General features: G+C 38.4%; 4 protein-coding genes across 4 annotated transcripts; all 4 read right to left on the bottom strand.

Moving 5' to 3' along the window:
* Nucleotides 1-923: 923 nt before the first annotated feature.
* Nucleotides 924-8220, bottom strand: LOC124423237. Its single transcript, XM_046960810.1, has 7 exons — nucleotides 7557-8220; nucleotides 6864-7384; nucleotides 6524-6800; nucleotides 3878-3930; nucleotides 1669-1897; nucleotides 1320-1492; nucleotides 924-1249 (listed from the first exon to the last, which is right to left on the bottom strand). The coding sequence occupies exons 2-7, from the start codon at nucleotides 7357-7359 to the stop codon at nucleotides 924-926; spliced, it is 1554 nt and encodes a 517-aa protein (XP_046816766.1). The 5' UTR covers nucleotides 7360-7384; nucleotides 7557-8220.
* Nucleotides 8221-10563: 2343 nt separating this feature from the next.
* LOC124423647 lies at nucleotides 10564-12612 on the bottom strand. The gene is made up of 3 exons (XM_046961623.1): nucleotides 12350-12612; nucleotides 12043-12218; nucleotides 10564-10958 (listed from the first exon to the last, which is right to left on the bottom strand). The coding sequence occupies exons 1-3, from the start codon at nucleotides 12610-12612 to the stop codon at nucleotides 10564-10566; spliced, it is 834 nt and encodes a 277-aa protein (XP_046817579.1).
* A 5680-nt stretch (nucleotides 12613-18292) lies between these two features.
* Nucleotides 18293-19324, bottom strand: LOC124422552. The gene is made up of 3 exons (XM_046959207.1): nucleotides 18983-19324; nucleotides 18771-18873; nucleotides 18293-18654 (listed from the first exon to the last, which is right to left on the bottom strand). The coding sequence occupies exons 1-3, from the start codon at nucleotides 19322-19324 to the stop codon at nucleotides 18293-18295; spliced, it is 807 nt and encodes a 268-aa protein (XP_046815163.1).
* Nucleotides 19325-23601: 4277 nt separating this feature from the next.
* Nucleotides 23602-24593, bottom strand: LOC124422503. The gene is made up of 3 exons (XM_046959066.1): nucleotides 24128-24593; nucleotides 23951-24049; nucleotides 23602-23876 (listed from the first exon to the last, which is right to left on the bottom strand). Exons 1-3 carry the CDS (start codon nucleotides 24591-24593, stop codon nucleotides 23602-23604), a joined length of 840 nt encoding a protein of 279 aa, XP_046815022.1.
* Nucleotides 24594-25566: the final 973 nt, after the last annotated feature.

Below are 25566 nucleotides of genomic sequence, written 5' to 3'. Positions count from 1 at the left end.
AAAAAAAGAAACGACGAAAGATTCAAATATTTATATTGGCGAATAAAATCGAATGAAGGGAAGACAATAATGGTCATGATTCCGTTGTATAAAATAATTTATTTATAAATAATGCAATAAGAGAGAGAGTTACATGAGGATCCCGACGCATTGTCGGTGTATAAATAATCATTGGATAAAACTGATGAGTCCGCGTGAGTACTGACTAAGAGTAGAATAGCGTTCAACGAAGACATTAGGAAGAGTCGACGTCGCTCCTTATGATCTTCCTCCAAACAGTTACCTATGAATGGTATTCGCGCAACGAAATGATGACGGCCAACACCATTATTCTTACGTAAATGAGATAGAGTCCGTACTCTTCGAAATCATTTGTATCTTGCTATCTCGTTACTGCGTCTTCTTTCTTTCTTTCTTTCTTTCTCTCTCTCTCTTTCTCTTTCTCTTTCTCTTTCTCTTTCTCTTTCTCTTTCTTTCTCTCTCTCTCTCTCTCTCTTTTGTTTTTTGGTCATTTTGCTGGAAATTATCGATACACTATCTCACGGCACTTGTCGAGAAAAAACCTAAAACGGCGAAGTCTCTTTTAGCACCGATTTAACAATATTTAAACGATTTAGTCTTTGTTTTTATAGATCGTCCACGTCACGTCACAAGTATCAGTGTAAAGTCTAGTAAAAAAAAGATAGAGGAGAAAAGAGAGAAAACGTAAAAATCTCGTTGTCGAAAGAACGTTTATCCGTCCGTGTGAGTCAAATGTTTGGAGAAGCGTTTCGACGATGATCGTCGAGAATAAGTGGAAGGGTGGAGAGCACAGCCGAGGCAACCCTTTCGACGACTTCGCTAAGTACGTAGCGACGATCGTCCTTTGTACGAAGGTAGATGAGTTAGATGTAGTGGAGACTTTTGATGTCCTTTTGAAAAAACTATTCGGATGGCTTGTACGCGCTGTAGGCGAGATCGGATCCAGCGGATCTTGCCCAGCCATGATGGTCACCGTGATCGGCCTCATAGTGAGCATGGCTGTGAACCGGATGAGCGACAACCTCGTAGCTTTGATTCTTGCTAGCTAAAAGTTTTTGAAGTCCAATAATAGCACTAATAATCAGGGCGATCTTGCCAATGACAAGGGCTTTGAAAGCAAGCAAAGCTAGGGCACCGAGAGCAAGCGGGATCAGAATAGCTGCTTTTGCTTTAACGAGAAGCAAGATCGGCAATAGAGATTTCACGATCTTCTTCTTCTTTCCACGAGCTGCAAAAGAAAGATATCATTCGGTGGATGCATCTTAAGCTATTAAAAAAAATAATCCGATAATCATTACCTTCGTCCAAGGAACGAGAGAATTCTTCTGGAAGACTGAGTTCTACAGTATGGGTCGAAAGGAATTTGGCTGCCCTGTCTACAATAGCTTGATCGATCGCTGCTTCCTTGGCTTCAACTTCACTCGGCAGGGAACTTTCGATATCATTAAATGACCTTGCGTTATCGATACGGCTGAAAAAGCGTACATTTTTAATAAAATATTAATACTAAGTGGATTTATCAGTTTTTTAACAATAGAAAATAGAAAATTATAGTAATCCTCCGATTCGTTTCGCTATTAATCTCAGTGAGATCTTTTTACATTCCACTGAAGAGCACCGAAACCGTCGGATTCTCTTGATCCTTACCTGTTGCTCTTGGCTTCCTCGGTTTGAACGATCCTGAATCCATCGATGACATTGATATCAGCTGCCCTAGCTACTCTGTCGACGAAACGTAAAGCCTTCAACTTCAGACAGACGGAAAGATCTGATTCACCCGAGCAAGAAGCATAAATGTCAAGAGCCTCTTCAAGAATCGAAGGACTCTGTATGACTTCCTGAGTTGTTGGAGCACCATAAGCGACCATCAGGAACGCTCCAACAATAATGAATCCGAAAATCCTCGACATTTTGTCTGTTTTTCTTTTTCTTCTTCTTAACTGGTAATTACAAAAAAACACCAGAAGTAGTCGCGATTCGTTTCCTCTTTCCTTCCTTATCGATGGTCCTCTAGTTCGATATTATTATTATTGATACTATACGTGTATATCTCCACCCGGAAGCTGCTCGATGTTCGAACGACTACGGCGATCGTATCGACACTGCCCGAAAGAATCACGATTGCTGCCTTTTATCCTCGTCGCGAAAGGGGTCCGCGTACGTCTTTGAAATTTTGATGGCCCCCACCGAGGACCCCCCTGCCGCCACTGCCACCGCCATCGGTGCTTCCGCTGCCACCGTCGACTTTACAACCCATTCGAGCTATTGATTCTCCTCGAGGCGCTCTCGAACGAACGTCCTCTTCGTCTTCTCGTCTACTCGCCTCTCTTTTGACGCACCTTCATGAGTGGTTAGCTCTTCCATCAATGCTCTTCTTCTTCTTCTTCGTCTTCTTCTTCCCCTGAATCTTCCTTCTCTTTTTCATCTTTGTCTTTACACACTTGCAGTGTACATACTCACTTAGCTCCTCGTTTGTGTATACAACGGGTGCCTTGCACACATCTCTCTTAGTATGGCCCACAGAGGAGAAACCTGTGAATAAGATAAAAAGAGAGAGAGAAAGAGAGGGGAAGCGGAAAAACAGGTGCCCACGCATCGTCGAATTTATTCTTTATCTTTCTTCTTTCCCAACTCGACATGTCTCATCGAATCTTAAAGAAGAAGACAATGCAACGGCAGATCAAAGCCACCAAAAGATATTGAAACGATATGGACGTTGAATACGGACCGGCCCTCTTTAGGCATTTCCGATAAGACTTCTCGTGTCATTGGATATTCAATTCTCAATTATACGACTTATGGAGAAATATTGTATTTTCATATTCGAAATAGATAAACCAGTTTGAAGTGACACTTACAACAATTCTATTTATTACGTTTCTATTCTTGATGAAAATGATACAGAGTTCGAATAATTCGATCAGAACTCATTTCGGGATTCCAGCTTAAGAGAGTTCAAAGACAGAATCATCGAACGCTTTCTAAGCGATATTCCTGAAATTGAATGGACAAACGCTCCTTTTACCCGGCTATTTGAACAAAGTAAAACTCTGCTGGTATAAGTCGCCAAGAGTGCAGCTACAGCGCTCTCATTCCGTTTTCTTTGCAGAAGAGAAAATCGTCGAATGCTATGTAAGAAAGCTTCTTCGTGGCAAAAAATTCGTATAGCTGAGTATGACGCCGCTGATGATTTTCTATGAATAGGATAGATAACACATGCCGGAGCATATGAGAAAGTATCTTTCCATCAACCATCCCATTTAGTTTTGTACATCTGTAGATCAGGTTGCGTCAGACGGTGACTTATCTTTGAAATGATATCGATGAGTTCCGCTCGAAGTGATTGGTCTTGCCTAATGAATCTCAATCGATGTGAAGAATCTAATTTTAAATTCAAGCTAAGTTAGGCTAGAAGAATTCGTGGTTGTACAATAAATCCGATTTTTAAAATAAAAATCTAAGTTGTAGGTAGGTCATCAAATAAAGAGCACATTAAAATAACTAAATAGATTTTTCTGATAACTGTAATTCGCGATTGGACAAGTAAATATCTCAACACTCCTCAATATTTCCTCCCTCCACTTTAACTAGTACACCAATTCTTTCGACGAGAGACATATAATTCGTCGATGGGACAGCTCAATAGATCGTTTCACGAAGGACAAATTTAGTATCTTCTTTTCGGAAGACACAAATTCGGAGTCGATAATACTCGTTTGAAATTAATGTATTCCAGTGGCTGTCACGCGAAACGTTTAACGGTTTTTCATGGAATGTAGCGTGCGCGCACACACACATGCAAGTTGGGGCCACGCCAAAGACCTCTTCGAGAATGAGAGCCGCGCCCGCTTCTTACCCATGACCTCGAAGACTTTTTCACCTTCCTCTTCCTTCTTCTTTGTTTCTGTCCTAAAAATAGTCACTCTAATCAATGGAATTGAAATTGACGAAGTCTAATGAATAATGCACCTAATAACGAATGCAAATCTAATGTAGGAAAAAATACAATCCCAGGATTACTGACTTTCTCTAGGCTTTATGTCTAAGCATCATTCTTAATAAAATTAAAACTAGTATGTGAGGGATTTATTCGTGTAACTTGTATTTTTTGTCATTTACTTATTTTTTAATATTTAGATCATATTCAAAACTCTGAACTTTTACTATTATTATTTAATATAAAATAGAAATTAAATGGCATAGGATATCGTACAATTAAATTTTCAATTGTTTTAATCTTACTTTCTGACAATTTGACACTAGGCATGTGTTGAGTCAGATAGTAAGAATAATAAATAATTGTATCTATTGTTGTTACATGATTGTTAAGATTGTAATTACACTAGAATTGAATAGTTTTTTCATAATATCCAATCTCAGTGAAATTAATAATCGTATTCCTATCGATAGTTAATCACAAAATAATCAAATGACATAAAGCTAATCTCGAAAATGTCCGTCCAGAGCTGGATACTCACTGTGCACGCCCGGTAATGGAACACTTTCCTCTCGACGACGTCGGTGAGAGTGAACTCGAGAGGATCGAGGTCAGGTCAAGGCCCCCGCGAAGCGAGGCCTCCGCCTCGTATCTCCTTCGTTTTTCTCTTCTCTCTCTGTCCCTCTCCATATATTCTTCTTTCCTTCTTCTTCTTTTCTTCGTTTTCTTGTTGTCTTTCATCTCTAAGTGAAGGAAGAACTTTCGCGTTTTACGACGACGCTATGCAGTGAACGAAAAGAAGCAAAGTAGGCGTACACGAATATATATGAATGACTGTAATAAGAATGGTAAGATATGCTTGGAAAAAATGCGACATTTAGGTCGAAATAAAAGAATTAGTATTTGCGTTTTAATATTTGATGCTGACGCTTTTTACAATAATTAGAATAGATAAACATAACATACATCCATTTCTTTAAAAAAACATTACCGACATTAATTATATTTTACAAAAGATTTCAGGAGACTAGCATATCATTCATTACACACTGACACGTTTTTCAATACATACAACATCTCATGAATATTATTTTATTAGTCAACATTCAACTCCATCGACTAAGAATTAGAATAAAGAAATTAAGAGATCTTTTTACTAATTGACTATCGCAAATAAGTATAATCGACACTTAGTCATAGCATATATATTTTACATGGCTCAGCTGGCTATTAAGGAAACGATCATACGAATGAACGCAACATCGTGAAGTTTCACTGAAGAAAGAAACGTTCAAAAGGTTCAAGAAGAAGTCGGAGCGACTTTCGAAGATGGAACGAGAAGGGCTGCAGTATGCGAAGAAGGAGAAAAATCCGAAGACAGCAACTACTTCGAAACGGGACTGGTTGACCAGAAAGAACGTTTGAAGATCGATGAACCTTAAGTGAGATCGAGAAAGAGAGAAAGAGAGAGTTTCATAAAGTTGAGAAAGAGGGAGAAGGGCAGAGCGAGGCCTCCAACTTTTTCTTGACGATGGTAGAGAGTGTTAGGCGCACCTTGAAAAGACAACCCGCCACGGATGCTGACCAAGCTGGACGCGCGCGGCCTGCTCGGCCTGGTTTACTTCTCGGCTGTGCGTTGCTGTCTTACGTTTTCGTCTGTATGCGTGCATGCGTGGACGGATGTAGAGACGCGCGTAAAGTGCGCGTTTTGTGCGTCCGCTTTGCCGCGACTTTGCCGGCCGGTCGCGTAACTTGTATGTAGGTAATGAGTTATCTCTCTCTCTCTCTCTCTCTCGCTCTCTCTCTCTCTTTCTCTTTCTCTTGCTTCTCAACCTTCTTCAGCGTTTTCTCAAACGACGGACAAACCTCCCAGAGACGGAAATCTTCTTTCGTATGTCCTGCATCGATGTCTCTACAATCTTTGGGAAAATGCTTTCCTTCGAGATTTCTTCTCAACCGATCGATTATTCGTTCGTTTGGGATTATTGGCATGAAACGATGACCCGAAAATATTATCGTCGTCAGGCTCCGATTCTTTCATATCCCTTCTCTCTCTCTCTCTCTTTCTCTCTCTCTCTCTCTCTCTCTCTCTCTTTTTCTTTCTTTCTCAAAACATTATAGATTTCCGTTAACTTTACCCAAATCGCGAGCGTATCGATCAAGACATACGAAATCTTTTTGAATTTTGACATATCGCAAAGAGGCATATATGAAAAACAAAGATCTTGAAATTCTTCTCAAGGACGCATTGCTGCATTAATCTTCATTTTAATTTAATTAATTTATTCATTTCTCTATAAATATACATGTCGTGTTTACTCGAGTGCGACGAAAAAGATCGTCGCGATCACATGCGATACAATAAATATTCGCGAATGGTAACGATGATCGATGAAAATATGAAAAGAAAATGGAGGAAGAAAGATAAGAAAATGAAAAAAGAAATAGGTATCGGTATATATAAAAGGATGTAATAAAGAGGAAGGATATTTGAAGATAAATATCAAAAAGAAATGCATGGATTATAAATTAGATCAATCACGCTAAATTTATGTCGATGATGGCTTGTATGCAGAATATGCGAGTTCATGACTCGACCTCGCCCAGCCACTGGATCCATGTCCTCCTGCTGCTACTTGCACAACCTCGTGTCCGTGCTCGTGTCCACTAGATACAAGCTTCTTTAGACCAATGATTGATGCTAAGACGAGAGCTAGTTTACTGACGATCAATGCTTTACCGGCTAAGAGAGCCAGAGCACCAAGAGCTAAAGGTACCAGAGTTCCACCGATCAACATAGGAATCGCCAGAAGTCCGCTCATTTTATTCTTTTTCCTTCGACCTGTGATAAGAAAAATCATCTTGTGTAAAAGAAAAATCACGAATCACATGTCTTGATTCCTACCTTCTTCACTGAAACTTCGCTGAAGTTCCTCGACGTTCGGCAGTTTTAGTTTCAATGTATGACTTTGAATGAACTTGACTATCCTATCGAAAATCATGCCGTTTAAAGCCTCTTCCTTGTCATTTAAAGCTCTAGGCAAATTAGCTTCGATTTCTTGCAAGGATTTTGATACTTCTTCTTGCTCATTAACTGATCCTTCCCTCAGAAAAGTCACACCGTCGGTGACATCGAGCTGCGCGCTCCTCGAAACCCTGTCCATAGCTGAAAGAAGCCTCAATTTCAAGCAAGGACTGACATTGACCTCTTCTTCGGAACACTCCTTATAAATCTGATAGATGTATCGCATCTCGTTAAAGAAGCTGTTCATGCTAGATCTAGCTGTATCTTCCTCGACGAAGTTGGATGTTGGGTTCGCCTTGACCGACCTTGCCATGTTCGTAAGGAGGAGGAGGCCAAGACAAAATAGGACAGCTCGTCTCTGCGCAATGTTTTTCATTTTCCACTGACTTTTATTATACCAACTGCAATAACAAAGCTACCATTAACAACCGAGTAATAGATATTTCCCAAAGAATAGAAGACATCAAAATCAATCTGACTTAAATCCCTTTGTGAGACTCTCCAATCGATCAAAAAACAATTGCTGAATTCTTTAGAACCGGCATTGGATAAATGTAAATAAAACATGCATACCTTCTTTCACTGTTTTGAAATTTCGACCGCACAAAATCGAAACTAAAGGATCGATCCTCCCTCTCTCTCTTTTTCTCCCCACTTCTTTCCACCTTCTGTTTATCCTGCTAATGAGTGCAATGCCTCTTGAAACTTCTTAACTTAGCACTGACAGCCTGTTTACTCGCCTATCACACTGAGATGCGTGTCTATCTTGAGAGCACACACTACGTGGACTGTACGTAACGGAAGCCCTGCCCTAGCTCTATATATCTGGTCAGGTGCACCTCCGTACTCGGCGATATCCTCCCCACTTTCAATCCTAGACCCGTACAGACTTACCACTATCGTACGCAATACCATTTTCATAGCTGCTCGTCACACCGGAACTGCTCTTTTGCTCCTCTAACAAAGTGATCATAGAGGGTTGGAGAACTCTGGGCCGAGTATTACTGTCTCTAACAGAATCCATTCTAGCCTTTGTTTTTGCCATGCATGGTTTAACCGATCTTCTTCTTTCTACTCTCCACGCTGACCGACTGAACCGCTCGTAAACTTCTATCACTTCAATTCTTTTATTCTTTGCCGATTCGATTCGCTTTACGAATAATCACCAAAACTTTAACCATCGCACTAGCCAATTCTTTTTCCCTTATCTCCTTTTCTTCACCGAGTCGAATCCAACACTTCGTCAAAAGGAACGAAAATGAAAGGAGAAAATCTATTGCTCGAGAATCCTTTTAAAGAGTTCCTGATCTCCGTGTTCCGTTTCCCGTGAAAAAATAAACCTTGAGAACAATTAAAGGAAAGTAGACTTGAATACGATTTAGAATTCGTTTCTCGCTTAGTACGATCTCTGACATGGATCTATTGATTTCGATTTCGATTGCAAAAATTTTCTGCGGTGCAGAAACGAGACAAAAAAATATTCATGAGTCCCGTAGAAGCTTGGCTAAAGAGAGAAATACTTTGTCACGCTTGTTAACTATCGCATTCGTGCATGCATCCAGAAAATTCGATAAACGTTGCTAGCTAAACGGATGTAGGAGGAACTCTTTGTATGAAAAGCAGATATGCAAAAAGGATGTTAAAAGAAGACAAAGTACAATATTGTCGAGTAATTGCTGTATTTTGAAACGAGTCTTTATATTAATTAACGAGGCACACGTATACACGTCGTTACGCTTCTCTCGAGCATTTTAATCTATTTCTTCTCGTCCTCTTCCTCTCTCGCATCTGTGTCTCTATTCTGTTGTGATGCGCGCGAGTGAGCATGCGAGTTGTGAAACTGGGTCATACCAAGTGAAAACGCTCAACACACGTTAACAAAGATACATATCGATGCATGGTAGAAGAGGAAAGAGAAGAGACTCTCAAGTTAATAGCCAAGTTCATGAACTCGCTCGAGCATCAAAAACATTCTACGTACGTAAAAAAGTTTACATTTTACATCCGTAGAAGCTGTATAATTTTTGACGTGGAAATAAGAGAGCAAGGTCTACATTATTTTCCCTCTTCTTGTTCCTTCGCAGACATCGCAAACGGAACTTCGATGTATTATCGATTTCTCGTAGGTCATTGCGTGAAAACAATCTCTCCTGCGCTTGGCGAAAGCGAGCATCACGAGATATACATATATATCTCATATATATATATATATATATATATATATATATATATATATATATATATTTCTATATATTTCTATATATTTCTATATATTTCTATATATTTCTATATATTTATTCTATCTTTGATATTTGAATTCTATTTTTCTATTTAATTCTATCTTTTATGACACGCGTATATTTTGCAAGAAAAATAAAACGTTCGAAATTTAGGTCAATTAGCATAGCGTACGTAACAACACATCCTTATTGAATAAGGAATTGGATACGATTCTTTTTCCTTTCATTCGTTTTTACACTTATCGTTACTTTCTTTCGTGGAAAAGTTTTAAATAAAAAAGCTAAGAGAAATTCGTACTACATACAAAAGAAGAAATGTAAATAATTCTTTTAACCATAACTTACTAGGCAATGCAAATTCGCTTTGTGATCACGTTCATTGTATGCAAAACCAAACTCATGAAACCAACTCATACATTCATTAATATTGAACTATAATCGACCGCATACCTACCTATTTATCCCTGAAAATTCTCTAAGACTGAAAAAAATTTAAGGGAAATGCAGATAAATGCCTTCAAATGGAATCTCCTGCCAATCGTTAGCTGTGACCTCGAAAAGGCATAGGACGTATAAATAGTAACACTTTACGATGGATAATCGATCACTCTTGCAAAAACGGAGTAATTGTATACATCCTCTCCCTATCTTATTATTATACATTTTTTTTTGTTTTTCTTTTTATTTTTTCAAGAAAAAATACGTGTTTTTTCTTTTTTTTATTACAAAAGAGAGAATCATCATAATCATCATTATCAACATCATATTATCATCATATCATCATTATTCTCAAACAATTGTATTAATAAATAAATATTTTTTCCGATATTAATAATATAAGTAACGTACAATAATAAATAACGATCTTCGGCTAACGTTATACATATTACATGTAATGAGTATTTCATGACGATACTGGTCACCGATCGCCGTAGCGAACGGTACGCAAAATGATTTAAGATATTGTAGGAGAAAAAAAAGGAAATGCTTTCTCGTGTTTTTCTTAAGATCCTGGTTTTAACGGAAATGGTCATTCCGTTTTCGAGGTATATCAAGAGTAACACGTTGCGAAATCGATCTATGAAAAGTTTAGGAAAGCTAAATAAAAGAAGTTAAGTAAAGAAAGAAGGAAAGTGACAATAAGATAGGAGAAAAATAAAAACGGACAGTATAGGAAAGGGAGAGAGTAAGGAAATTATTAAATAAAAGAGATCGAGATCAAGAAGGATAATTAAAGGAATGGCAAATATTTGTGGCAAAAATCGAATCCCTGAAAAAGTCATATAGAAATAAAGAAATGATAGGAAAGAAAAAAGGAAGAAAATTTTCTCCGAAGAGATTCAAGCATGTGGTTGAGGTTGATGAGCACGATAAGCCATTTCATGAGCGTCTTGTGGAAGACTCCTAGCCCATCCATGTCCACTGCTACCCGAGTAACCACCGTAGTCAACTGCTCCACCACCACCACCGTATCCACCATGTCCACCATCATCGTGACTGACGATGTGGCTGTTGCTATGATGGGGATGCGCTACTACTTCGTACGTCACGTGTTTCTGTTGCGAGCTCAGCAACTTCTTCAGACCGATTATAGCAGAGATCACAAGAGCGATTTTACCGACTAGAAGAGCTTTACCTGCGATCAAAGCTATTGCACCGAGTGCAAGAGGCAACAGAGCCGCAGCTTTGAAAGCCATTGCCATGAGAATTGGTCCAAGAATTTTCTGCGCTTTCTCTGAAAAATATATTTTATCGTTATTTTAAGAATTACATTTTAACGAATTCATGGATCTCATTCATTTTACGAATTTTTAATAAAAAGAGGACACAGTACTTAAAAAAATATGATTTAAATAGACTATATCCGATAAATTTAATTCGGCGATCAAAGCGGAACAACATATCGCGGATCTCGTTTGCTAAAGGCGAGCCTACTTTCCTAGCACCGAGCATATATTTTCGTCCTACTCTTTTCACATGTAATCGTTCCATCAAACAATCAACTAGATTGTCAATACTGTTATACCCACGAACTAAATCGTAAATTAAGCCGTAAATGTTATTTTGAGTAACTTCTTTCCAAAGAAGATGCTCTCTCACGATCCCTAATGATCTTATCTATCTGGTCTTTGGGAACAGAAGACATAGAAATCTTGAACTTACGGCGTACATCGGTCAAAGATCACACGAATCAAGGTCACTGAGTTTCTCGTAATCTTAAGTTAATTCTTCGCTAAAATATAACAAAGAAAAAACAAAAAAAATAAGCGAAGATAAAGTCAAGAAGTACGGTCTGAGGAAAAAGTATGTCAAAAATATTCTCTTCTCCCTCTCAACTATATCTAACTCATATCTGGTCCCCCAAACAACTCCCAATCTCCCTTCTCTCTTTATTATATCGAGTTGCTTCAAGGGGAAGTGGAACCAGTTTCTCAGTGGGTCAACGTCTACGACCGGTATCAACTCCCTCCTTTCTTCTTCGATCTTTCGACTCGCGAGTCAACGAAGAAATCTGAAAGATATTCGCGTAACGCAGTTGACACTGGTTATTTCCAATTTCCGATTACAAGATTCTTACAAATAAAAGGATAATTATATGCTCGCATTAAACAATTCTTACTCGACTATTTCATTTTAGTCACTCGACCTTAGGATAATAATATTTATATGTTTTATGATGAACATTTTAAGACTGCGGTTTATCATCGTCAAAACTATAAATATCACGAGAGAAAAAGAGAAAGAAAGATGGAAAATGCGTTCGATCTCATCCAGTATAGTAGATCTATAAAATGGGTTTAACAAAAGAGTCTACTCACTTTTTTTACCGCGACCCTCCACAGCATTGTCACTGTAATCTTCGAGACTTCGACCAGTAGACTCCATGATGCCCAAAATATCGCTACCCTTTAGGTCAACCTTGACCGAATGTGTCCTCAAGAACCTACCGAGTCTGTCGAACAGGAGAGTATCCAGATCCGTCGATTCGATCGATCTGCGAAGAAAAGAAGACGATAACGGTTAAGATCGATCTCAAGTTCATTGAACTCGGAATTCTCGAATTAATCACTTCGTAATATGCTTCATAGTTAAACGAATGAACGTCACGATAATACTCGAACAGACCTCGGTGCTCCTTCTTCCGCGTTGGACGTCTTTACGACCGTGATGCCCTCCGATAACATGATATCCTCCTTATCAGCCAGCATCTTGTCGACGTAAGCGAAGACCTTGTACTTTATACAACTTATTGATTCTTTCTTAAGACAGTCATTGTATATCGTCGCCATTAGATCATTCTCACTTCCGGTTGTCTTCTCGCTTGTAGGCAGCGCCATACTCTGACACGCCAAAAGAAAGCACAATATTGTCACTAATTTGCTCTCCATATTGTTATCGAGTTTTCTTCGATTGTACCGACTAGATTTCAGGACGGAACCGAAATTTCGGGGCGGATTGATTCCGCCTAAAAGAAAGATCCTCTTCTTTTTCTTCTTCTTCTTCTTCTTCTTCTCCTTCTTCTTTTCCTTCTCCTTCTTCTTCTTCTTCTTTTTTTCTCCTTTTTTTCTTCTTTTTTTTATTCTTTTTTTTTATTCTTTTTCTTCTTCTTTTTCTTCTTCCTTTTCTTCTTCTTTTTCCTCTCAGAGCCTCGTGGCGATGAACATAAGGAGAATGAAAGATGTTCCTCCAAGTAGCGCCGATCCTGTCTCGTATGTTATGTCTAAAAGAGGTTCCTTTGCTTTTATACCGAAGTATCGCACACGAAAGGGGAGAACCATCGTGGGGCCACGGTTCGGGCCATCAGGAGTTCGCCTTCCTCTCTCGAATACGCTCTCTCGTTTCTTCCCCTCTCCACATCACCTTACCGATCTTACCTCCTTTTCCTCCTTGTTCCTTCTTCCTTCCCTCGATTCCACGCGATGCAACACGATTCTTTCGTCGATCTCCCACCAACCGACCCACCTTCGATAATCTTGCGACTCCACCACCAAGAGCTCTAATACCCTACCTTATTTTGGCAAGTTCTCTTGTCGCAAGTGGAGACACAGAAAGTGGAGAGAAAAAAGAAATTCAAAATGGCTATACATTGCTTTCAACACATGCATGTCTGTATTAATAAATTGATTCTCTACATATACATTTCTACGATTTCTATAAAAATATACATAGGTATTTTGTAATAAAACACATCAAAATTATATGCGGCATATTATATAGATGCTAACTGCAATTCGATTTTTTTATAAATATTTTTCTTGGGCATTATACTAGTGCACCTGTGTGCGAAAAAGTCGTATTTCTATTCATCCGGCTGGTTATTTTCCTCCGATCCACCGGGACACTTACCTACTTCCAAGCTTTATTCAACGATACGAGGACAATCTCAACGATTCGACGTAGACGCAAACAAGCTATGCTCTCGTGCGATCTTTCACACGGCTTAACGGACCGACCGACCGTTGTAATTAATTGAAGAACACGTAGCCACATTTCTTGCTATGCACGTATTCTTTACATACACATCCATATCAATCATCTCATTCACGGTATATCATACGTATCGTAAAAACGAATCTATGATTATATTTATATTCTATCAAATATGAGTTTCATTAAACAACATTGTTGACCTGCATTGTTTCGAGTCGACGACTTTCACCCTTTTTCATCTGCGGCTTTTCTGTATGAGTAGATCCAAGAATCCTTATCGAGGACGGCAATACTCTTCCGGTCAAAAAAAAGTCCAATGTTCGTGCATTCATTCGTTGATTAAAATCGTTAGATAGAATAAAATACAATATTATGGCTTCTTCAGATTATAATATTGTATTTTACTTTTATTAAAAAATGAGCTGTTTAGCAATATGACCGTTGTTAATTGTCGCAGGTGGTGTCGTTTCTCCCTCAAAAGATTCATCAGAAAATGATGGATGCGAGACATTACACCGGTAACGAGGCCAGTCACCTATTTACAACTGGGTCAAGCATTGGGTGTTCGATTCTGTCTGTCTCTCTTTCTCTCTCTTTCTTTTTCTTTCCTTCTCGCTTTTCATCTCCGATTTACTCTCTGTCTCTTTCTCGACATACAAACTTATATACGCAGGCTCATTCACTTGCTCTCACGACACCAGTCTCAAGCCCTCTCCTCATTCTCTTTATCCTACTCTCCTTCTTTTTCTTTTGCTTCTTCGTGACTCTGAAATCGTGAACCCTCGCTCCACGAGAGCGAATGTCGCCTTAGGCGATACGACGACCCACCCTACAACTATCTTCCAATTTTACGAATCGAAGGGACATCGGTAAAGTATCGACAAAGAGAAAACTTCTCTCCTTACTGTCGTCCGAGAAAACCAGTGAACGTCACACGTCACTCACTTTTCTCCCGGAGAATTGCCATTACATAGGTACTCATTAGAGTTGAATAAATTCTTCACTTCCCATGAATTTACCATCCTTACGCACTTCGTGTTAACATCTGGGCTTCGCGAGATATCGAATTGGATTTTTCTTTTAGAAAGTAATCGGTCAAACGGAATCAATTTTCCTCTTGGTTTTCTAAATTTCACATAGGTGTACATATGTGTAGAAAAAGTATGTAGAGTTATGAGGAAAATATGTAGAAGAAGAAATGAGAGAGAAAAAATCCTCTAGAAGGTAGTAAGAGAAAAAAAGAAAAAAGGAAGGCGAGTTCGGTATGCTACTAATTAGGCAACCGGTGAAGGAGCAATTAGGCGTGCCGACATCAATTATGTTGAAACGTAGAATACAAGCTTCGCTCTCGGCGACATCGAGCTCTTACCTTACCTCCTTTGCAATGTCGAAAACTACGGAAGAGGCAACGGTCTGGGCCGAAGATCGTCGACATTTCGAAAGCCCGTGGCGCGATTAAGTTTAAGATGTCCGAGAATCACCTTGGTTTTCTTCACCGTAAGGATTATTGAAACGTTCCTCGTGAAACCAATGATTTCTTCTATTTATTATAACAAACGATCGACCGTGCCTCATAATTTTATAGAAGTCGTTATCATACCTTCGTAATATTTTATTTGTGAACGGGAATAGGAAATCAAATGACTTTCCCTACGTTTTCGTGAAATGCTTGGCAGATTCGAGAACATACTCGGGAATTCGGTCACGCGAAAAGAAAGCAAATAAAAACCGATCTTTTATCTAAATTAGAGAAGTCATAGGACAGCGAAACGTGCATATATACATATATATATGTATCTAGAAAATCTAATAACCTAGTCAGAGAATGCGAATTACTTCGTGGAAATTAATCGTGACGTGAGAACGCATAACGTGATTTAGATAGAAGTAAAGATGTTTGTTCCTCCGTTTGTGAACTTTATGACTCTCCTGGTATAATAAGATGGACATTTGCATCGCAAACGCGGAGAAACTCAGTTAAAGAAACTCGAAGAAAGGCACCTTACGTTTATCCGTCTGTGATATTACTTTTCAAAAAGATTTGTTTCCTATTTTCTTATTTTTGTTTCACATATACAAAAAATTCTAATAAAGTTGGACAATTTAAATAGAGTTCTTCACGAAACAAAATAATAAACTGCGGCATCCTACGATCCATGAAGATTCGCCGCAAATGAAAGTCTCCTCTTGCTTTCGAAGTAATTCCATGTCTTTTTTCTCGTAGTCCTTCGCGATCCGTCCAACGAGGAGAACGTAACGAGGCGTGACATTCACCTTTTTTCTTTGGCATGCGTTCGTTACTCGCTGAAGATTCCTCTTCTCCTCGATCGATATTCAGTACGACTGTCGACAACGGCCCTTTCCCTCTTCTAAACGTTCTCTGTTTCAAGAAAAACACGCTCCTAACCGTATTTGTCATCATCGAGCTAAACTCTGATTCTGTCGAGTAAATTGCAAGAAACTTGCCTGCCGTAATACAGAACTTTCATTTTTCATCGAGCAAAAGCTACAAGATAAAATACATCAGATCTAATATAAACAGATCTAATAAAAATTGATCTCTAAAAATTTTCGATTGATTTTTGTAGAAATAAATATACTCGAACTATGAATTTTTCTACAAAAGACGATTCCCAGAAAGACGATTTATTTGAGCCAATAAATCCACCACCGGCTTCGCATATCTAAAAGGCTAACGACCGTTTCGTATAGTGCTATCCATCGTTGTCCTAGAAAACGCTTACTCAGGCGCATACCTATCGTCGGAGTATAATAGTTTTTGCTATTGCTGGACGTGGACTTTAATGCGTGATGGAAAGAAATAAAGAAAGGAAGAGAGAAAGAGAGAGAAAAGTAAAGAAAAGGAAAAGAAAAGAAGCGACGAGTTTCGATCCAACAACAACCTCCTTTCCAGCCATTTATTTGTCCTCTAGGCGCGCGTGTGCCGTCGTGGGACATTGCTCTTAAAAAGATTCAGTAGGATGCATACGAAGAGTACAAAACGTCTTTCTAGACCCAATTTAGAACGACAAACGTAAAATACGACCTCTCGACCTCGAGAGGTAGCGCTTCGTTATGTCCGGATGCATGACCACGAGCGTGCACTTTTGCCTTGCTCCCCTTCTCACCAGTTTGCAAATTGTACTTATTGACCACCTGACATGTCATACGGTACGATCCGTTAGCTACGCATTTTGTTTCCTCAAAAGAATCGAGTTATAAAGTTCATCTTCAGCGACGTCACTTCAATAAAACGATATTTTTAACCTACATAAAATTTCATTTTCTTGATTTTTAATTTCATTTTAATAAATATATTAATAAAACATTTTATATATGTATCTCGTAAGATTATCTGTATATTCGTAAGATTACGTTCGAGGAAATGATCTAACCTCGTCCATGGGGCTATTTCAAGAACATAAAGTTCTTATTGTGAAACTTTATGTCCTTGAAATAATAGGCATCTTTCTAAATAATGTATACTTTATTTATAATATGGCTGTTTGTATTGGATGACAATTTCACTCGTATAAAAAATATGTTTCGGGCGTTCTCGGAAGAGTGGAAAGTTTGATATGATGCCACGGATGATTTCTCTTTTCGCCGGCTTGTTCGACTTTATGGACACGGAGATTTCAATGCGAAGAGAAGAGACGACATACGATCGACCTGTATCAGCCATGAATTTCTTAATGTCTCTTATTAATTTATTTCTCTTGCATTAATACTTAACTCTCGTTTTCGATTATACTTATTGTGCTACTTTACGCTCGAGTGAAACAAAAGCAAAGTACAAGAATAAAATCGACGAGCGATATATTTCATAATATTTGATATATTGCCAAATAGTATGAAGAACTTAATAACATCAGTTAAATTATTAGAAATTAATAACTTAGTACTAATGAATGTACTAAATACATTCAAAACAAAAGAAAATGACTTTTTTTATTTTTCGATTTCACTTTACAATTAATATCATCATAAAAATGTTATACGTTTACTTATCAAGATAATGAATAAGGTAATAAATAAATGTAGATTTTTCTTTTTTCCTATAAATTATATTAAAAGAATTACAATGACCATATTATAAAATCGATAGTTATACGGGCTAGTAGGTTAATGGAATCCACGTACATCCATGATGGTAGACTAGATGGTTTTGATCTGCGGTGAGCAGAAAAAAGAAAAGGAGCAAAGAAGATCGATCGGAGGAGGGATAGGAAGGAAAGGGAGAGAGAGTTAGTTCTCGCACGGACATTACACGCATTCGGAAGATGCAACGCGCATACATTCGTGTTATCGTACACAAAAAGAAAATACTTGCTGAACTCGCGTTCCTTTACTCGCAAGACTAGTTTCTGTGTTTTGATTCGTTCGTTCCATTCGTGAACGCTCACGTGGCTAAATAATAAGAACAAGAATATTGGTATTATTAATTATTATGTACAAGAAGATGATCTCACTTTCGAACCGACTGAATTTATACAACGGTTGATTCGCACACACACATAAATAAATATAAATAATTCTTTTTTTTCGTTACTTGTTCGCGCGACGTGTCGAGAAATAATCAATAATAATGAAAGGATTTGAAATAGGATTTCGACAAATCGACAGGAGTGTAGGAAACTATCGTCGATGATGATAGCTGGAATAAGCTTGATTCTGAGCATAATGTCCGTCATCCCAGGCTCCAGAACCGGAGGTGGCCCATCCACCGGAAGAAACAGGTGCAGACCAACCGATGTTGCTGATACCACCGCTCCAACCATTATTATAAGGAGTAAAGCTGGAGCCAGATTTAGAGGACCAAAGATATTTCAATCCAATAAAGGCAGAGATTGCAATAGAAATAAGTGATGCGACTATAGCTTTTTTGGCAATCAGCGCGATAAAAAAGTAAGCAACGGTAGCAAGCGCACCGATTTTAGCTTTGGCGGCGATCAGAAGAGGAATCACAGATTTCAGAAGCTTTAACTTCTTGACTCGTCCTGAAAATAAGGAATTAATTATGAGACAACGAATACAAAAAAATTTGTTAAAAATGTTACTTGAAAAATTGATATCTTTTTTTAGTTTTAGAAACTAAATCGGCTCGGAACATTACCTTCGACGATCTCATCGGCTGCCTGATGAATCTCTTGAGGCATGGAGTCGTTAATTGTACGAGCGACTTCGCCAATTTTCTCAACGGCTGACGCAAAGTTGATCTATCACAAAAATTTATAATTAAATTTCTTTTCCAACGATAGGAATCAATAAAAGGTCCAAACTTCATAGATCTATAAAATCTTTAATCAATGATATAATCAGCATTACCCTTAAACTCCGTCCAGTGAAGTAATTGCTAGCTTCTTCGCCAACAAAACTCTCAAGAACGTTCTGTCTTTCGGCGACATCATTAGCACCATCGATTTCCTGATCATAGATCAAATCTTTACTGGATCTAGCATTTCTGCCATCCGAATTAGCATCCTGATTCCTGATCAGGTTGATTCCTGGTACAATCTCTAAACTGTCCTTTCCGAAAAATTCCTTGGCCTTCCTATAGATGCTCTTTTGCACGCATGATATGCTGTCCTGCTGGAGACACTCGTCAAGATTCTGACCTGCCACGAGGACAACAGCAGTTGTTAGGTACACGATTATTATTAAATTCATTTCTGTGTCTCCCCCTTTTTCCTTGCACCAAATATCACACCAAACAATCAAATCTCGCGCGAACAAACGATCTTCAGGAGATTAGGAGTCGCCCTTTTTTGAAACTTGTACCGGTTGCGTAGTGAAATTTCGTGTGGTCCATCGGACAATCTCTTAAGCTTATATTTGGTGGACCCCTCTACCATCGCCACCACATACGCCCCACCTCTACTTTTTTCTTTTTCCTTCCTATATGCGTGCGTCACGTGCGTTCGTTCGTTCATTCGTAAGCGTTCGCGCGCACATGACCAAACCTCTTCTTACCTTGTCCTTGTCGCGTTTAAACGGCCCCTTGTATGCGGGTATTCGTTCAAACAACGATAAGTGTGTGGCTAGCATCATCTTGTAGGTGTCTATTGGGCTATTGCGATCTGTGACCTGCCTGTGGCGAGCGAATAGAGGACGAACTAACCGCCTTGTCAAACGAACAATTCTACGAATCTTTGTCCAAGTTTTTAGAAAATTATGCTACACAAAAGAGTGGCCTGAAATTTGAAGTCATCGATATTTGAAATTTTCATGTACTAATGATCAATTTGTTTATTGATTGCAATTTTTTTACAAACCATTGCTTTATATTAAATATTTATATTGATTATAGTACATATATCATCGAGATAAAGCTTACGGTAAACGATAGAGAAGAACATAAAAGAAGCGCATACATAAGAAACCTCGTTAGACTTTATCATAACTCGTTAACATAAAACGCCCACATAATTGATATCGATAGCTTTACCAACTCGTTTGCTTTTTCTTTTGAAGAAGAGGAACGGACATGTAGGAGGTAAAAGTCTAAAAATTGGTCATATTCTTCCTTTGGTATTGTGAAACTGCAACAGAATTATGATACGATCGACGAATCCATCGAGTTTGGCGGATGCGAAACTCGAGGACGATCTGCATGAATGAAAGAAAACTAGTAAGGATCAAGTTCAAACATCCCGGATACGACCTTCATCGCGACGAACACCACTTTCTACTCTGACCTGCTGCTCTCAGGGGCCAGCGATAACGTCTCTCTCTCGTTTTCGTTTCGTTCCTTCCGACACACGCGCGAGTTTCAAAGTATCGAATGACAGCTTACAGAAAACACATACAATTCGAGTTTCATGAGACTATAGTACTTCTTAGTAGGCTAGTCACGTTGTCGACTAAACCAGCTTGTAACATAATCTTTGGCTGATTATATACCTATTAGATATTCACTCGTTGTTACATGTTTGTAGAGCTAGCTATATTTTTCAATTTCCTTTCGTTTAAACATTAATTTGTTCGCAAAATAAACAATGTATGTCATCCATTAACTTATACAACTCGCTATATAAAACGGAATTCAATGAAAAGGAGTTGAATCTCGTACTCGATCTTACGTCAGTAGTCATTCATCTTTTCTCGGTCATTGGGTAACTCTCAGAATTCTCTCGGTCGATCATATGTTCCCCTCGGAAGAGCGAGCCTTAAAAAGTAAAACCAAAGTTTCTCCTTGTGCTTGCACCACCGACCGCTAAGTCATGAACACGCCCAGAGTAGTAAAATTGTTATTTTCACCAAGAATAATATGACTTTTGATCAATCATATTCTTGACAGAGTTAATCTTTTTATTTCCTAAAAGTAAATACTAAAATTTATTTCATATCTAATCGTATCTTATCTTTTTATGCATGTTAACTTGCTTAAAATTGATTTTTTCAAAGATACATATTGCAAACTTAATATTTATTCTTTATTATGATATAAATATTACCACCGATAATACAAAATAATTATTTCTGATAAAATTTGACTACTTCGAAGAGCTTTTAGATATTCAACGAAATTCCATTAGATTCTAAAATATATTTGAAAAGATATCGTGTAGATTAGTACGAGAAAGCAATCCGTTCAATCTCCTACGATGAGATTATTCCAGTACCACACGAAAAGGAGATCCGTATGAAGTGTATTTGAGATATCAAAAGATCTTTAACTCCTACGTTATTTTCCGTTCGAATCGGAGAAAGTTTGTATGGGTGTCATGCCGTCTCTTTCTTTCCTTCTATTTCCGGATTTGTGACTACATTCGGCAAGCTGAAAGAATTCATAAAATTGAAATTTTTTGGATTCTAAAAAGATTGTAATATCTTTTCTTCAAACTTCCACACCGCGACAAGACGCATGCGCGACCTGAAAAATCAATCGGTAACTACGCTCCTTCCCCGATTTGAATTTAAAATTTTCCTCTTCCATGGATCGTAATGAGTTAGGAATATAACGGAGTCCTCATCTCCCTGGCGAACGATCTATATGTCTCTCATCTTTTCTCTTTCTCAACACCTCACAACTCGACTACTGTGGCAAAAAACTGAAATATTAATTGACCATTTCCGAGTCTTGACGATTTATGACCGATGACAATTAAAGAAATCTTCTTCCGAAAAAATGATTAGGACTTATTGCGACTTGAAACTCCTTCTCGAATTGCACTTAAAAACAAAGAATTGATTCTTCGTTAATACTTTATTCGCAATGCTCCGCGAGTGAGCGCGTATATATGTCAAAGGAGTAATAGTTGTCGAATTTCAAATCAAATAGGTATCGAAAGTTAGGAGGAAATATCGACGAAAGTAAATACAAGTAAACGACGAAATCACCTAGTAGCTTGGTAGATTAGAAAGTATTTTGTTGATGGGAATAAAAACAGGAGAGAAGCGAAGGAAAAGAAAAGAGTAAAAAAGAAAGAAAAAAGACAGATAGAAACCGAAGAAGAGACTTTGAGATACGAGATAGAAAGTGGTTTCGACTTCAAAGAAACGATTCGTCAAAAGAACAGTAAATATATACTATGTATAATATTTGAAAAAAGAAGACCAATTAACATTTCGATCAACAAATAGCGAAACTCCGGAGAAGTACCTGCATGGACTTCACATTGCGTCTGGACCGATTTCAAGGTTTGCCGGCACGTTTTATGATATTCGAGACATAAAAAAGGAACCGTCTCGCAAATGTGTGTCAGTAGGTCTACGGCTTCCACTTTCCTAGCGAAGATATTCTCTCTTTCTTTTCATAAATAAAAGGAAAAGAGAGATAGTATAACGAAGATCGTAAGGAAAGAAGAAAAAGAAGCAAAAAAAATGGATTCCACTACTTTCGCATAATTAATTTTCTAGTTCGATAAACCTTTCTTCGAGCAAAACAAATAATTTCTCACTCATGAATCAAAGATTCGAATGCGCGTGAACATGCAAGAGAGACGAGCAGCATAAATAAATAGTACAGAGTGTTTTATGTTTTGTTTTGTAACGTGGCTTGAAGCTTTCCTAGATTCTAGTGGTGGAAGAGGAAAACTATTGATCCACTTATAAAAGGCACGCTTTGCATCGAAAGCTAGGATGCTAGGCGTATCCGCGAACAGGTGTATATGCATCGCACGCCGTCGGTCAGCGTGGCAGTTCACTGACACACTTTTCTCTTTCTCGGATCCTCGAAGCCGTCCCCCCTTAACTCAATCGCCTCTCTTGTGGCAATTTTATTCCCTTTGCCAGTCCTCCTCATATCATTTCAATGAACGTCTTTGAAAGATACACTTCCGTTCTCTGATTAATTCAAATATTTTCAGTTTGTTAAATATTTTTAGAAAAACGGAAGAACGTTTAAGAATCAATATTATATTTAATGTAAACGATAAATACCCGCGTGCGTAGACGCGTGATCAAAAATTAAAATTAAAGGCAAATACATATCGATTGATTACAGAAGTCTAAATTTATTTAAATAACTTAAATTTAATTGTATACATATATTTGTGAATAAAAAGCTGCGAAACGTGTTGAGCGTAAAATTAATCGTCGGTTAATGAAGATCAGAATTACGCTTGTCAACGAATCGCGTTGTCTTACCGTCGTTTCGAGATAAGTAATAAATAAAAAGGAAGAAAAAAGAAATAAATAAGAAGAAGTAAAAGAAAAAAATAAATAAAGATTGATCGTATACTTTGGTTCGTTCGTCGGTATTCGTTTTTGCTCGTTACGAGTCATTCGTGATCGTCGAAGAAATCTTTAAAGTTCGTCGTCGGTTGTCGTGTAAAGTCAATTTCCAATCATTGGTCCATATTGTCATTGTTAATGTCTTTGTCACTACGTTCGTAACGTTGCCGTCTATTTAAAGTCGTTTCGTCATTATCCTCGCTTGTACACGTCGAAGCATGTCTTAAGACTTATAAACGATTCTACTAATTGTAAAATTGGTTATCGCGTCAGGACCCCTTCAGATCTCCGTAAAGATTTGCGTAGCCTCTGTAAGGCAAGTTGAGAATGTCATCGTTCTCCTCGGACATACTACGTTTCTTGCGATGATGATGACCGACTTCTTGCGCGTAAACAACGTGGTGTCCACCTCCGTCGTCTCCACTACTGGCTAATTTCTTCACAGCGATGATTATGGACAGCATCAGAGCAAGACCGGACACCATTAATGCCTTCATCGTTAAAAGACCAAGTGCACCAAATCCCATGGCAGCCATCATTTTACCTGGCAATGCACCATATAACATAAATTCGATTGTCCATTAAGAATGAATGATTTAATAATCGTAAATATTTTACCCATCATTAGAGCCATTATCATTAGTCCACTGCCACCCTTTTTACCACCACCACCTCCTCCGCCTCCACCTAAACCTCCTCCGCCACGTGCTCTTCCACCTGTTGAATGGAAAACAATCATATAGAATATAAAATGTATCTTAGTTCTCACTTAATTTTCTAGCAGCTTGGACTAACCTTCGCCAATCATTGAAGCGGTCATAGTCTTCTCAAAAACTGTCTCAAAATTTTGCGGCAATAATTTTGGCAACTTCACCCTTAATTCTCGACCTTCAAGAAATTGTAGCAACGGCGTCATACTACCGAAGTCTTTGAGGAATCTTCCTTTTCGCGAGGAACTTGCGTCCTCCACTTCAACCAGACTAATTCCATCGAAGATCTCTATATCCGGTTCTTTGCTGGAGTTCTCGAGAAGTTGCTGAACGACTTGTCTGACAATCCTGACTCCCTGACACGATACCGAAAGATTTTTTGGTTCTTCTGCCGAGCAATCGGTCGAAAAGTCCTTCCAGGCGTTAGCAAAATCTTTAGATAGGCCACGATCGATAGCTATCACGTTCGACAAACAAAGAAATGTTGCGAGGATAAGAAGGAAACGCTCTACAATAGATGGCGTCCAACGTGCGGAAATTTTCCGCGACATATCCGTCTTCCTTCGTTTTTCTTCTTTCTTCAAATTCGCCAATAATAAAGTCGACCGTTTTTACGTAAGAGGATAGAAATGGCGAAGTGATACTGTGGAACCTACGGCAGAGATCCGAGTGCTGCAGCAGAACGCTCTGCAAATCCCATTTATATAGATCTACATGCAGCGATGGTGATCATAGAAGGATGAAAAAAAATAAAAAAGAGAATAAAGAAGTCTCGATGAAACGAACGGACTGGCCATTCTCCTCTCCCTTGCGATGCATTAGCTTACACTCTTTTTCGTACATTATAAATAAGATCCTTATCCTCCTCGTCTAGTGCAATCTTTTATTTGTGAAGTAAGCGTTTTAGAGCGTTACGACGAGCGTTCGACCGATAAAGAAAAAGAGAGACATATACCTAGACAACGTTTTTGCTAGAAGAACACTTTTTTCTCTTATCTACCTTTCCCTCTCTCTTTTCCTTCCCTCATTCACTTAACTTATGAAAGGGGAACGTAGAAAAGATGCAATATCTATGATGAGATTCTATGGCGTTTGTTTCTAGATCATTGTCCGATCAGATATCTTCCTCCTTATGATCCACCCTTCCCTTTTCTGAAATAATCTCTAACCTTCGCGCGATCTTCTTCTTGTTAGTGGAACGGAAAAAGAGAGCGTACTAATTTCGAATCTCGATTGTGACCGTGACGTCTTGGAGAAACGTTAACGATCTTTAATTTTCCAGCCGGATACAAATTCTTATCCCCGGAAAAGGCAAATTTCTCGATGATCTCGATAAAGGTCTTTCGGTGAGGAACGATATTGCATGATTGATCTTACTCGATAGTTAAAAGACGACTGAGAAACCATATGGATAAAGAAATATGGACAGAAATCGTCAAAAGTCTTAGTCGCTTCAGTAGACTTCGTTTCGGCTCATAAGAAAGAAGGACGCGAGTATAGTAGTTTGATACGCTCGAAATCTTG

Source organism: Vespa crabro, chromosome 1, assembly GCF_910589235.1.
Source record: "Vespa crabro chromosome 1, iyVesCrab1.2, whole genome shotgun sequence".
NCBI classification, from domain to species: Eukaryota; Metazoa; Arthropoda; class Insecta; order Hymenoptera; family Vespidae; genus Vespa; species Vespa crabro.
Note: the sequence above shows the minus strand (reverse complement) of the source record. Positions and strands in the feature narration are given on the sequence as shown.

What these genes read in the sequence shown, in the direction of transcription:
- LOC124423237 (XM_046960810.1), bottom strand. Translation starts at nt 7,359, where the DNA reads ATGAAAAACATTGCGCAGAGACGAGCTGTCCTATTTTGTCTTGGCCTC. An exon ending in GCGAAGTTTCAGTGAAGAAG is followed by an intron (nt 6,801 to 6,863) that starts GTAGGAATCAAG and finishes TTCTTATCACAG; the next exon opens with GTCGAAGGAAAAAGAATAAA. An exon ending in CTCGCATATTCTGCATACAA is followed by an intron (nt 3,931 to 6,523) that starts GCCATCATCGAC and finishes GACTATTTTTAG; the next exon opens with GACAGAAACAAAGAAGAAGG.
- LOC124423647 (XM_046961623.1), bottom strand. Translation starts at nt 12,612, where the DNA reads ATGGAGAGCAAATTAGTGACAATATTGTGCTTTCTTTTGGCGTGTCAG. An exon ending in GCGGAAGAAGGAGCACCGAG is followed by an intron (nt 12,219 to 12,349) that starts GTCTGTTCGAGT and finishes TTTTCTTCGCAG; the next exon opens with ATCGATCGAATCGACGGATC. An exon ending in GGAGGGTCGCGGTAAAAAAA is followed by an intron (nt 10,959 to 12,042) that starts GTGAGTAGACTC and finishes TATATTTTTCAG; the next exon opens with AGAAAGCGCAGAAAATTCTT.
- LOC124422552 (XM_046959207.1), bottom strand. Translation starts at nt 19,324, where the DNA reads ATGAATTTAATAATAATCGTGTACCTAACAACTGCTGTTGTCCTCGTG. An exon ending in TCACTGGACGGAGTTTAAGG is followed by an intron (nt 18,874 to 18,982) that starts GTAATGCTGATT and finishes TTTTTGTGATAG; the next exon opens with ATCAACTTTGCGTCAGCCGT. An exon ending in AGCCGATGAGATCGTCGAAG is followed by an intron (nt 18,655 to 18,770) that starts GTAATGTTCCGA and finishes CCTTATTTTCAG; the next exon opens with GACGAGTCAAGAAGTTAAAG.
- LOC124422503 (XM_046959066.1), bottom strand. Translation starts at nt 24,593, where the DNA reads ATGTCGCGGAAAATTTCCGCACGTTGGACGCCATCTATTGTAGAGCGT. An exon ending in CGCTTCAATGATTGGCGAAG is followed by an intron (nt 24,050 to 24,127) that starts GTTAGTCCAAGC and finishes TCCATTCAACAG; the next exon opens with GTGGAAGAGCACGTGGCGGA. An exon ending in GATAATGGCTCTAATGATGG is followed by an intron (nt 23,877 to 23,950) that starts GTAAAATATTTA and finishes GTGCATTGCCAG; the next exon opens with GTAAAATGATGGCTGCCATG.